At 43.3% G+C, this 13652-nt stretch overlaps 1 protein-coding gene across 1 annotated transcript; it reads left to right on the forward strand.

The window, feature by feature from the left end:
• Positions 1–12373: 12373 nt before the first annotated feature.
• Ube2v1l2 (ubiquitin conjugating enzyme E2 V1 like 2) lies at positions 12374–12952 on the forward strand. Its single transcript, XM_039094077.2, has 2 exons — positions 12374–12543; positions 12682–12952. Exons 1-2 carry the CDS (start codon positions 12374–12376, stop codon positions 12827–12829), a joined length of 318 nt encoding a protein of 105 aa, XP_038950005.1. The 3' UTR covers positions 12830–12952.
• Positions 12953–13652: the final 700 nt, after the last annotated feature.

Here is a 13652-nt window from a genome sequence, read left to right on the forward strand (position 1 = left end):
CTCGTGGCCAACAGCCCAAGTACTGTAACAATAGACATATGCCTTGGAACTACACCTGGATAGTTCTTACAGAAAGACAAGATGTGGCTTGGTCAATTTCACAAATCTCTACTGCTATCTGGTGGCCTACTTCACTCCACCCAGACCTCTGTAAATTAGCCCTTGGGGCCGGGGCCCCTTGGGGCCTTGAACATCAGCTTGAGTTACAAGTAGCCCCAGAGGATAACATGCCCCACACTCAGAGCCATCAAACCCACAATTGTTCATTTCGACCCACAGATCTGCCCAGCCTGACTGCGATAATGCAATCAGATGCACCTTGCTTCAGGCCACTGATTTTTACGTATGCCCTGGATATCACAGAGGTCGTTCGTTCCACAATAAGTGTGGTGGCGAGTCAGATTACTATTGTGCCTCCTGGGGACGTGAGACCACTGGAACAACTTATTGGGAACCAACTTCTTCCTGGGATTACATCACAGTATCTAGAAATTTTTCTCCCCCTTCTAACTATCTCCATTGCAACCCCCTCTGTAAGGGCAGTGAACCATCCACCCAAGGTTGGTGTCTTCCCCTAGATACTAAATTTACCAATCACGCAAAGGGCAAGGATTGGGCACATGGCTTCTCTATATCAGGTTGGGTCAGACACAGGTCTCACTTTCACCATAAAACTTCTCAAAGAACCTGTCCATGCTTCCAAGAAAATACCAATTGGGCCTAATCCCATTTTAGTACCTCCACTCCAATCTCCTTCAGAACCACAGTCCCCTACCTCTGCTAATCATGTTCCCACATTGTTAGTTTCTTCTCCCCAGAACCTCGTCCTTACCCTAATAAATCAAACCTTTCTTACGCTTAATGCTACTTCCCCCGATCTTATGTATAACTGCTGGCTATGTTATCATCCTCAGCCACCCTTTTATGAGGGAATTGCTATTCCTGGCACGTTTTTTCCCACCAATGATTCTAGACATTGCCGCTGGCAACCTGGAGAATGGAATGGTTTGTCCCTCTCCCAGGTCTCTGGATTGGACCTTTGTGTTACCCTTATAACTCCCCTGTTACAGTATGCCCACCTTTGTAATCTCACCCTTGCCCCTGATAAAAACAGCCAATACCTGTTGCCCCCTAATGATGCCTGGTGGGTTTGCCTCGATGGCCTTACTCCATGCCTTTCAACTGAGGCCTTTTCCTCCATAAAGTCAGATTTTTGTATTCTTGTATAATTAGTTCCCCGATTAATTTATTATCGTTCAGAGGAATTTTTTCTCTCTGGGATCAGTCTTCTGACCTATCCCCCACTTTGGTCCGTCAGCGACGAGAACCTATTTCTGCCATCACCATATCAGTGCTCCTTGGCCTTGGTGCCGTGGGAGCAGGGACAGGTATCTCTTCACTCGTTCTCTCTAAATCCAGGTACCAAGAACTCAGCGCTACCATTGATGCTGACGTCCAAAGACTCCAGCAAGGGGTTGACGACCTGTCTGACTCTCTGTCTTCCCTCGCAGAAGTGGTCCTTCAGAATCGCAGAGGACTTGATCTGCTCTTTTTACAACAAGGAGGACTCTGTGCAGCACTCAAAGAAGAGTGTTGCTTCTATGTAGACAAAACAGGCATGGTAAAAGAGAGTATGAAAAAGGTTAGAGAAGGCTTAGAAAAGAGAAAGAAAGAGAGAGAAAAAGATGAAAGCTGGTATCAGAACTGGTTTTCAACCTCCCCGTGGCTTACCACCTTACTGCATTCCATTTTAGGACCACTGGTGGGATTAATTTTGCTTATTTCGTTTGGCCCTTGGGCTCTCAGTAGACTTACAGGCTTTATAAAGCGACAAATAGATGATTTAATGGCTAAACCTATACAGATTCATTATCATAGGTTGGCTATGGAGGATCAACAAACACAAGACAAAAATATTATCCCACCTCAGGCACTTCCCACTCCCATCTCCACCAAACCTAAGAAAGGGCATTTCTGCCCCAGGACCTAATAAGGGGAGGTGTCCCAGGCCCTCCACCCTCTTGGTGACAAAGTTCCTTCTACCTTTGCTAAGGGAGGCGAGATGAGACACTACAAGGGGATGCCTTTGTACAAAGCTCCAGGGCCCCCTGAGAGACAAGCTTGGCTCTTTTGATGCCCTTTATAAGATCCCTAATTAATACTTTGCCTGTGGTTACGGGAACCCGTGATTTTCAACACACTCATGGCATGTAAGCAACAACCCGAAACCACTCAGGCTAGGCATATGCAGGTCCATTGCCATCACCATGAGATGAATGATCGAGGTGTGTGCCTTGCTATCAACCACCTCCCCCTGTGAGCTGAACTGGACAGTCAATGATGGGTAAGAGAGTAACATTTTCTGACCATTTGAGGCCCAAGACAGGAGGGCCGCCATAAACTGCTGCCTTATCCAATGACAGGCCTAGAGACATAAGAATGGTTTGCTCCAACCTAAGACAGGCACAGTTCCCGAGGGGCTCTCTCGTGGCTTAAAGTCCTGCCCGGGACACCCTGCCTTCTTGTGCCTTCCCTTGCCTGAGCTAAGTGTTGTTTGCCTCATGGGCCCCTGTATCCAGACAACATACGTGAGAGTTAACACCAGCCAAAAATACCAGAAGTCAGGCCTCTATCCCTACCTTAGCAAAAAGAAAGAAAAAAGAAAAACTGTTACCACCATGGTCCTTCTAAGTAAAGAAAAAGGGGGAGATGTTGGGAGCAGCCTTGAGATGGCGAAAGCAGCCTTCAAGTTAAAAAGCAATTGTCTTCTAGCCTTATGCTAGAATAATAAGCAATAGTCTTCAGGTTAAAAAGCAATTATATTTTAGCCTTATGATAGAACAAAAAGCAATAACCTTAGGTTAGATCAAAGCAGCACCTGCAGCTCTACATAAATTCAATAGATAGCATAAATCTAGGTGTCAGATAACTGAGTACCGGTGGTCAGGCACTGATGGTCGGTCACTAAGCAACCCACCCTGCTGTTCCCCCGCTTGGCCGATTTACCCAGCCAATATCCTGGTTGTCAAGCCAGGCCCATTCTTTGTGGTCACCCAACCCCTCCCCACATTTTGCTTCTACCAGTATATCTTCAGCCTGCGAAAAATTAAAAATTGTCAGCTTGATCAGACTTCTTGACTTGCTGTCTGTTCTTTGCGTCTCTTGTCCCCCATTCTCTCCTAGGTGGACCCCAGACCCTGGTCGACTGCCCTGCGGGATGGGGTAAGTGTGTTTTTCTGTGATTGGGTTACCTCACTCAGAATGATATTTTGTAGTTCATTCCATTTACCTATTAATTTCATGAATTCATTGTTTTTTACTGCTGAGTAGTGCCCCATTGTGTAGATGTACCACATTTTTTGAATCCATTCTTCTGTTGAAGGGCATCTGGGTTCTTTCCAGCTTCTGGCTATTATAAATAAGGCTGCTATGAACATAGTGGAGAATGTGTTTTTGTTGTTTGTTGGGGCATCTTTTGGGTATATGCCCAGGAGAGGTATAGCTGGGTCCTCAGGTAGTGGAATCTCCAATTTTCTGAGGAACCTCCAGATTGATTTCCAGAGTGTTTGTACCAGTTTGCAGTCCCATCATTGGAGAAGTGTTTTTCTTTGTCCACATCCTCACCAGCATTTGCTGTCACCTGAGTTTTTCATGTTAGCCATTCTAACTGGTGTGAGATGGAATCTCAGGGTTGTTTGATTTGCATTTCCCTGATGACTAAGGATGTTGAACATTTCTCTAGGTGCTTCTCAGCCATTCTATATTCCTCAGCTGAGAAACTTTTGTTTAGCTCTCTACCCCATTTTTAAATAAGATTATTTGGTTCTCTCCTCGTGTTGGAGTTTTCCATCTACTATCCTTTGTAGTGCTGGATTTGTAGAAAGATATTGTGTAAATTTGGTTTTGCCATGGAATAACTTGATTTCTCCATCTAGGTTAATTGAGAATTTGCTGGATATAGTAGCTTGGAGTGGCATTTGTGTTCTCTTAGGGTCTGTATGATATCTGTCCAGGATTTTCTGGCTTTCATAGTCTGTGGTGAGAAGTCTGGTGTAATTCTGATAAGTCTCCCTTTTTTGTGTAACTTGACCTTTTTCCCTTAGTGCTTTTCATATTCTTTCTTTCTTTTGTGCATTTGGTGTTTTAACTGTTATTTGATGGAAGGAATTTCTCTTCTGGTCCAATCTATTTTGAGTTCTGTAGGCTTCTTGTATGTTTATGGGCATCTCTTTCTTTAGGTTAGGGAAGTTTTCTTCTATAATTTTGTTGAATATATTTACTGGCCGCTTAAGTTGGGAGTCTTCACTCTCTTCTATACCTATTATCCTTAGGTTTGATCTTCTCATTGTGTCCTGGATTTCCTGGATATGTTGGGCTAGGAGCTTTTTGCATTTTACATTATCTTTGATGGTTGTGTTGATGTTTTCTATGGTATCTTCTGCCGCTGAGATTCTCTTTTATCTCCTGTATTCTGTTGGTGATACTTGTATCTATGTCTCCTGGTCTCTTCCTTAGGATTTTTATCTCCAGGTTGTCTCCCTTTGTGCTTTCTTTATTGTTTCTTTTTCGAATTTTAAATCCTGGATGGTTTTGTTTAATTCCTTCACCTGTTTGGTTATGTTTTCCTGTAATTCCTTCAGCAATTTTTGTGTTTCCTCTTTAAGGGCTTCTACGTGTTTATTTGTGTTGTCCTGCATTTCTTTAAGGAGTTATTTAGGCCTTTCTTAAAGTCCTCCATTATTATCATAAAATGTGATTTTAAATCTAAATCTTGCTTTTCCGGTGTACCCAGTATTTGCTTTCATGGGAGAATGGGGTTCTGATGATGCAAAATTGTCTTGGTTTCTGTTGCTTTGGTTCCCGTGAGTGCCTCTTGCCATAGGGTTATCGCTGGTGTTTGCTTATCTTGCTGTTTCTGACAATGGTTTAACCCTCCTCTAGGCCTCTGTGTCAGCACTCCTGTAGAACTGTTTTTCCTATTTTCTTTCAGCCTTTTCTGAAAACAGGTGCTCTGATCTCAGGTATTTAGGTGCTCCTGGTGACTGTCTTTCAGCTCTAGGTGCGGGCAGGAACCTTATTACTCCTAGGTCCTTGCACCCAGGGGGCACAATTAGCACTAGGCAATTTTCTTTTGGGTCAGGGATGTGGGCAGAGGGTAGTCTCCTCTGATTTCTCAGGAGAGTCTACACTCCTGAGGTCACCAGAAATCTTAACTTCTGGTCCAAGAGTCCCTTCAAAGAAGGTGGTAATGTTTTACTGTAGAAACTTTTCCTCCTCAAACACACTCACACAGGATACAAAAGTGTAGGGTTCAACACAACCAACACTATAATAGAGAGTTGAAGACATTATATTTATCACTGCTGGAAAGAAAAGCTAAGCCCATGGGAGTAATTTTTCTCATAGCTGGTTTCAAAAAAACCCTGTCTGACAAAACATTCAAATACAGTCAGTAGTTGCTCTCAACAATCACACACTGTACTGCATAGGTGTCCTCCACCACAAGAAAAAAGTTAGGGGGTAGGGGGAGTCATACCTTTATTTTCACACTTTAATTTTTTTTATTTTTTATGTGTGTGAATGTTTGTCCTGATGCATGTAGGTCTGTACAAGACATATATGCAATTCTGGTAGAGGCCAGAAGTGGGCATCTGAAGTCCCCAAATGAACGTCACAGGTGGTCATCAGTTAACATGTGCTGGGAACTGAACTTGGGTCCTCTGAAAGAGCAGACAGTGCTTTAAACTACCGAGACACCTCTCTTTCCTTGTGACATCTCTTTCCCTTATTTTCAATACCTGAGACAACATGATCTTATTGCACACCAGAGACACTGATGTCCCAAGCATTATCACCAGGACCAAGGGAATAAATTCTATGATCCAAAAGGCCAGGAACATCTCTAGCTGGGTCTGGCATATCTAAGAAAGATAGATGGAAGAAGTGCTAATTCTAAGTACCCCCAGTCTACTTAAACATCACTTTACAGACTAATAAAACTAACAATAGCATTCCTTGCCAGTCACTGCTGCCCTGGACAGGTACTTGGCAAACCAAACAATCCATTTAAAGCTTCATGACAATACTTTAAATAGAGACATACTTGATCTACAAATATGCTCAGGTGTCAAACCTGGACCTCAGTGGGATTACTAGCCTCATACTCAACAAGTCACATCATAAGTACTCAAGCAAGGCTATAAAACCACACAAGTGCCCCATCTATAATAAGGGGCTGGACATCATCAGAAACAGCTCCCAGAAGAGATCCTGACACAGGGCAGCTATCCTACCCTGGGTCAAGATGAGGGCTTCTCATTTGACTCAGGGGATCTACACACATAGGTGCTCTAAAAAATCAGAGATCATATGAGTATAAAAGGCTGTTTTTTTACAGATAATGCCAGGACGAAACTAAGGCACAAGCCACCAATCATGGACATGTCCATAATAGGAAAAGTATGGATCAGATGGAAAGCTTAGCCATACTAGGTGTCACTACTATAGTTCTGTTTTGTGTACAGTTATATATGGTTGGCAAATCCAAAGTCCAAATCTATTTGAGTGCCAGTAGGATGTTCTAGTTTCATATCTTAGAGAATTTCAAATTTCAGATTGCTAGAGGTGCCTCAGTGAATAAGAGCTCTTGATGTACAAATATATGGACCTTATTTCAATGTCCCAGATGAACATAAAATACCAGGCATGCACAATAGTGCATGTTCTGCAATCCTAGAGTTGTGTGTCAGAAGACAAAGGATGTTCACTAGGCATATAATGACCTTACAGAAGTTATAGATATATTACAAAATGCATCCTACACCCATGCAATCTCTATTTGTCCTAAGCATTCAAGAATGAGATGTCTGATCTAGACCTATGCTGGCATATGAGGAGGGACTAGAAAGGGATTAAAACACATCACTCAAAGATATCATCACTTCTTGCAAGTTCTACTGCACTGTTCAGACTTCACTGAGACCAGCCTAATTTGTGAGCAACTGTGTGTAAGCTGGGTGATTCATGCCCAACGTCAGGTGGAATCATTGATAAGAAGCCTTGACTTGGAATTGTATATCCAGGAGCTGTCCAGATGCTGCTAACCCTGAAATCCCACTTTGTTTAATAATCCTAGCCAGATTTGATGGGATTACAAGATGTCACTTCAAATATTTTACATCCAAGCTTTTCCCAACCCTCCATGCATGTCTTTCTGTGGTGCTGAATGCAAACAGAGATCAAAAAAGTAAACATTTAAGGAAACCTCCTTGGACAGTTACCAGATCTCAGCATCCTCACTGAAACAGACAACAGTGCACTCTCTCCACAATCCTGGGATGAAGATCACCAAATAATGTTTAAGAAACTGCTTAAGGGAAAAGGGGTCATATATAATTTTTGAATATTTATTGTAAGCTGTCAATTTATATACAGGCTGCATTAAATTCTGTGACATACTGTAAAAAGGTAAAATCAGTCAATCACATTGACAAAACTAACTCCCACAAACAAAAGCAAAAACAAAAACCAACAAAAACATCGATCTTTGTACGTATTTTAAATTCCAAACTAGCCAGTTAGTTTTGTAATTTGACGATTTTTTAACAAATTCTTTATCATATTTTTCTAGTGTGATGAGACATTATTTTGAAAGTAAATATCTTCTAAGCATCTAGGAATGTGGATTAATATAGCTACTGTGATTTTAGAGTCCATAATTCAGGAAACTCTTGCATTCACCTCTGAGCCTGTAACCTACAAAGACATCTGCATCTATGGGAATCCATAGGGCATAGGTCTGTCAGAAAAATGGTGACCCAAACCATGTGTACTGTCTGCTCAACTGGTGATCTAGGGGGGAGGACCCAGCCCATTGTGAGTGGTGCCATCTCTGGGCTGGTAATCTTGGTTCTATAAGAAGCAAGCTGAGCAAGCCAGGGAAAGCAAACCAGTAAGTAACATCCCTCCATGGCCTCTGCATCAGCTCCTGCTTCCTGACCTGCTTGAGTTCCAGTCCTGACTTCCTTTGGTGATGAACAACAATGTGGAAGTAAGCTGAATAAACCCTGCCCTCACCAACTTGGTTCTTGGATATGATATTTGTGCAGGAACAGAAACCCTGACTAGGATACCATGTAAGATTGAGTTAAGACTAAAAACAGACTTGTGACCAGTTGCCTACAAGGTCTTTCTTGTTGATTAATTGTTCATCGACACACCCCAGGACCCACACAAAGCAGCAGCAGGAAGAAGGAAGAAATAGGCAAAAAATTCCATTAGGCTTATGTGACATTGGGGGAAATTATCATCTCTCTGTACTGGTGTATGTTACAAAGATTGAAAGAGAGAGACTGATAGTATGATGACCACACATAGGTAAATGCCTTCTCTTTTATAGGCTAATACACCCTGAGTTGCCTATATCTTCACACCTGTATCTACTTCAGCAAAACGTTCTCTATCCTGCATTTGCTTTAGATTTTGTAGGCATTTTTAAAGATGCTATTTATTTTTTCACCTACACAGACCAGTGAGTTCTATATGCAAAGTAAAATTTCAATATATGTCTAAATCATTACCTGTTTTTCCATTTTTTAATTTTTTTCTTGGATATTTTATGTATTTACATTGCAAATGTTATCCCCTTCTCCCTGATATCCCCTCCCCTTTTACCTGCTTCTATGAGGATGTTTTCTCTCTCACCCACCCACTCCCACCACTATGCCATGCTGTTCCACTACACTGGGGAAATGAGCCTTCACAGGACCAATGGCTTTTCCTCCTATTGATGCTGGACAATGCCATCCTATGCTACATATGTGGCTGGAGTCATGGGCCCCTCCATGTGTACTCGTTGGTTGGTGGTTTTGTCCCTTGGAGCTCTGGTGGGGTCTGGTTGGTCGACATTGTTGCTCTTCTTATATGGTTGCAATACCCTTCAACTCCTTCAGTCTTTCACTAACTCCTCCAATTGGGGGTCCCCTTGTTTAGTCCAATGTTAGCTGTAAGCATCCTCATCTCTATCAGTAGGGCTCTTGCAGAGCCCCTCAGAAGACACCCATATCTGGCTCTTGTGAGCAAGCACTTCTTGGCATCAGCAATAGTGACTAGGCTTGGTGACTATATTTGATGGATCCCCAGGTGGGGCAATCTCTGGATGACTGTTTCTTCAGTCCCTGCTCCATTTGTTGTCTCTGTATTTCTTCCCATGAGTATTTTGGTCCCTTGGTCTGGTCCCTTCTAAGAAGGAATGAAGCATCCATACTTTGGTCTTCCTTCTTCTTGAGGTCCATGTGGTCAGTGAATTGTATCTTGGGTATTCTGAGTTTTTGAGTTAATAGCCATTTATCAATGAGTGCATACCAAGTGTGTTCTTTTGTGACTGGGTTACCTCACTCTGTATATTTTCTAGTTCCATCTGTATGCCTAAAAATTTCATGTAGTCATTGTTTTTAATAGCTGAGTATTACTCCATTGTATAAATGTACCACATTTTCTGTACCCATCTTCTGTTGCATTACCTGTTAATTGAGAGGTTTGGGATATAAAAGTCAAGCTTCTTTTGGTCAGTGCCATCTGCCTGGGCAGATCACCAGCTTGTCTGCTCCTTTAAAGACCCAACAGTCTGAAGGCCTCTCAGGAGGTCTGTTGTAGCTAGCACAAAAGATCAGCACCTTGCCTGCCCCTCTGAAGAACACACAAGTTGAAGGCCTCCCAAAAGAGCCACTGAAGCCAGAGCAACGGGTCTCTGGTGTCCATGACCCTTTGATGACCCCACAGTCAGAAGATATTGTAGGAGGTCTGCTACAGCTAGGGCCACAGGTCTACGAGGAGACAAGCAGCAACCCAGGAACACAAGAGGCAGGCACCAGACAGAGACAACCAGACCAGCTAGCACCAAGGATATCCAGATGGCAAGAAGCAAGCAGAAGACCATAAGTAACAGAAGCCAATATACTTTGATATCATCAGAACCTGTTTCTCCCACCACAGCAAACTCTGGATACACCTAAAAACAGGAGGCTAACCTAAAATCCTATCACATGAAGATAATAGAGTCCTTTAAGAGAGATATAAATAACTTACTGAAACAAATACAGGACAACACAGGTAAACATGTAAAAGCCCTTACATAGGAAACAAATAAATCCCTTAAATAAATACAGGAAAGTACAAAAAAAACAGGTAAAGGAATTGAACAAAGTAGTCCAAGACCTGAAAGCTCCATTGTGTTCTCAATAGCCTTATTTATAATAGCCAGAAGATGAAAACAACCCAGATGTCCCTCAACAGAGGAATGCATACAGAAAATGTGGTACATTTACACAATGGAGTACACAGCTAATGGATATTAGGGGAAAAAACTTGGAATAACCATGCTACAACTTATAGACCATATGTAGCTCAAGAAGAAGGAAGACCAAACTGCGGATGCTTCAGTACTACTTAGAAGGGGAACAAAATATTTATAGGAGATAGAAGTTAGACGCGACTTGGGAGGAAGAGTGGAGGGGGAGGGGAAAGGTGCAAGATCACATATGGGAGAAGTGGGAGATGCAAGGAGGGTCAGGAAACTGAAAGAAACATGTAGCAATGGGGAATGAGTAACTGGTGGTAGCCACCAGAAAGTTCCAGATGCTAGGAGAGCAAGATGCTCCCAGGACCCAAGGGGGATAACATTAGCTGAAATACCCAACAAAGGGGAGAGAGAACCTGCAGAGACCTTATGGAGCAGTTAGGCATGGCTCCTCTTTGAGGGTTGGGGCCACTCACCTATCTCAAAAATTTTAACCCACAATTATTCCTGTCTGAAGGAAATATAGGAACAAAGAGACTGAAGGAAAAGCCATCCTGGGACTCCCCTTCCTAAGGATCCATCCCATATGCAGCCACAAAATTCAGATACTATTGCTGATGCCAAGAAGTGCTTGTTGACAGAAGTGTGATATAGCTATCTTCTGAGAGGCTCTGTTAGAGCTTGACCAATAGAGATTTGGATGCTTGCAGCCAACCATATCTATGTCCAAGCTCCATTAACACCACCAGGCCCCAAGATGGAATGGAGGCCTAGGAAAGATCCCAATACACCCATGACAATTGCTCTCAGAAAACCATAAGCAGAGAATAGCCAATTCAGGAAAGGATAAAGAACATTTACAGTCTCCAATACTAAAATGGATACATGTCCCTCCAGAAGAATTAGAAATTCCCTCCTGTCCTTGACTGTCCTTAGACAGTCATCAGATTTGGGGAAACATCAACAGATTTGGGAGCATATGACCTTAAGTTATGACAGAAATACCAAGGGGAGAACATTCTATATGCCTTTTCCATAACTATTAGCTGTGTAAAACTCTGCCTAAGCCCCAAAGACCCATTGCTGCCTCAAAACCATTTTGTGGTGTAAATTACTTTTCTATCTAGAGGTTTCTGAAGCTGGCAGGACAATACTAGGAGGGGGAACAGTCACTTTCACACCTAACCAAACTGAAAATGAATCCCAATGGCCCAGGCAGAAGTGAAACAGAGTTGCAGACTTCCCACACCAGAAATAACGAAAGGCAGTATGATCATTCCACAACTAGGTGGGCTCCCTGACCAGCACATATCAATAGAACCCAGTCTCAGTCTTGAACACCCTATGGTTCCCTGAGGTCTCACTTTTCTCATTCTCCAAGCTCCGCATCTCTTATAATGACTGTACTTATGTTTCACCTTCTGCTCCTCAGAGAAAAGATTTGGCCTGTGGTATGGGCTGTCTCCAGGAGGATAGAAGCCCATGAAAACATACCTAGAAGATCACATAAACTCAGGCTGTGTCCTAGATGAACATAGTCCAGGAGATGCCATATTCTAGTTCATATGTACTGGGAAAATATAATTATTATCATTGTTATCCTAGCTCAAGGCCTGCAGAGCCTATGTGCCAGTTGGAGGGAGCCCTGTCTGTCTTTAGGCCTGGAGGGGGCAATCTAGCCCATTACATTCTTGGGAGCCTGTGCCACAGTTCATAGCATACCAAAAACCTGTGATTTCATTTCTCCAGTTTCACAACAGAAATTCTAGATCCTGGGAAGCTACTACCTCAGAGTAACACATTGCATACAGTACTGGGGATGAGTCCAAAGAGGACAGCTTTAAAACTAACAAAGGGTCACTCTTAGGCATATATCCAAAAGATGCTCCATCATGCCACAGGGCAACATGTTTCACTATGTTCATAGTGGCCTTCTTTGTGATTGCAAGAAGCTTGAAACAACTCAGATATTTCACAGCAGAAGAATGGATACAAAAAATGTGATTCATTTACAAAATGGAATACTACTCAGCTATTAAGAATGAGAACATCAGCTTTGAGTGACAGCGACGCAAGATGGCAGCCACCACAGGCTCAGGAGTAAAAGTCCCTCAAAATTTCAGTCTGTTGGAAGAGCTGGAAGAAGGCCAAAAAGGAGTAGGCAATGGCACAGTTAGCTGGGGTCTGGAGGACATTGAGGACATGACACTCATAAGATGGACAGGCATGATAATTGGTCCTCCACGAACAATTTATGAAAACTGAATATACAGCCTTAAGATAGAGTGTGGGCCAAAGTATACAGAAGCATCCAGAAGTATCCAGAAGTCTGTGAGATTTGTAACAAGAGTCAATATGAGCAGTGTGAACAGTTCCAATGGAGTGGTGTATCCACGAGCCATGGCAATGCTGGCAAAGTGGCAGAATTCCCACAGCAACAAAGTCATCCTGCAGGAACTGAGGCGCTTGATGATGTCAAAAGAGAACATGAAGCTGCCACAGCCACCAGAAGGACAGTGTTACAGCAATTAGTCACCAAGGCCCCGGCCTCCCTTCCCCATCCAACACAAGTCTTCATTTTCCACAGTAGTGAATTTTCTAGATCCATCTGTAGACCTCAAGGTACTGGAGAGGAAGCCCCACTCAGACTTCATCCTGAGACATTGCTCTGATACTAACTTCTTGTCCATTTGAAATACCTAAGTTGTGCTGTGTAACATCATCTGTCAAGTGTAACTGCTGTCTGCCTAGTTGAACTTCCAGAAACAAGAAGGTGTGTTGAAATCAGTTTCATTTGGGAGTGGTGGGCACAGCTAATGCAACTGTAAACAGACACGTCTCACACCTGCTGCTGGCACTCGGCCTGGGTCTGCCTTTGCCTGCCCCACCCTCCACCACAGCTGTATGGTGGCCCTTAGAATAGATGGGGAGGCTTCAGGTATCAGCCGTGGGACTGACCACCGCTGGACTTGGGGTTCTTTGGCTGCACCCCTGCTTTCTTAAGTCTTAAGTTATTGCCCCATTCAAGCCATGGTCCCCACTCCTCCACTCCCACCCTTAGCCAAAGCTTAGATTGTAACTGCCCCTCCCAGTGAAATTGGCCGCGGGTGAGGAATTCAGGGCTTCCCGTCTCCCCACCTTTATCAAGGGGTGCTGCTTTTCCCTTCTAAAATCCCTTGTTGTCCCATCACCACCCAACACTTGCTGTGGCCAGAAGCCACCAGATGAGGTTGGAAGAGCCTGGCCTCCCTCACTTAGCTCGAGGGAGCTCCGGGTCCTTGGCCCTGCCACCACCACAGCCCTTGAGCTTTGAGCTCAGGTCTAGAGGTGAACAGAGCAGTCACAGAGCTACTCA

The sequence above is a fragment of the Rattus norvegicus genome, chromosome 15 (genome assembly GCF_036323735.1).
Source record: "Rattus norvegicus strain BN/NHsdMcwi chromosome 15, GRCr8, whole genome shotgun sequence".
Classification (NCBI taxonomy): Eukaryota; Metazoa; Chordata; class Mammalia; order Rodentia; family Muridae; genus Rattus; species Rattus norvegicus.

Bases quoted from the DNA above. Each gene is read 5' to 3' on its own strand.
- Ube2v1l2 (XM_039094077.2), top strand. From the start codon at position 12,374: ATGGCAGCCACCACAGGCTCAGGAGTAAAAGTCCCTCAAAATTTCAGT. The intron at 12,544-12,681 runs AACAATTTATGA...TTCCAATGGAGT, and splicing joins ATGATAATTGGTCCTCCACG to GGTGTATCCACGAGCCATGG.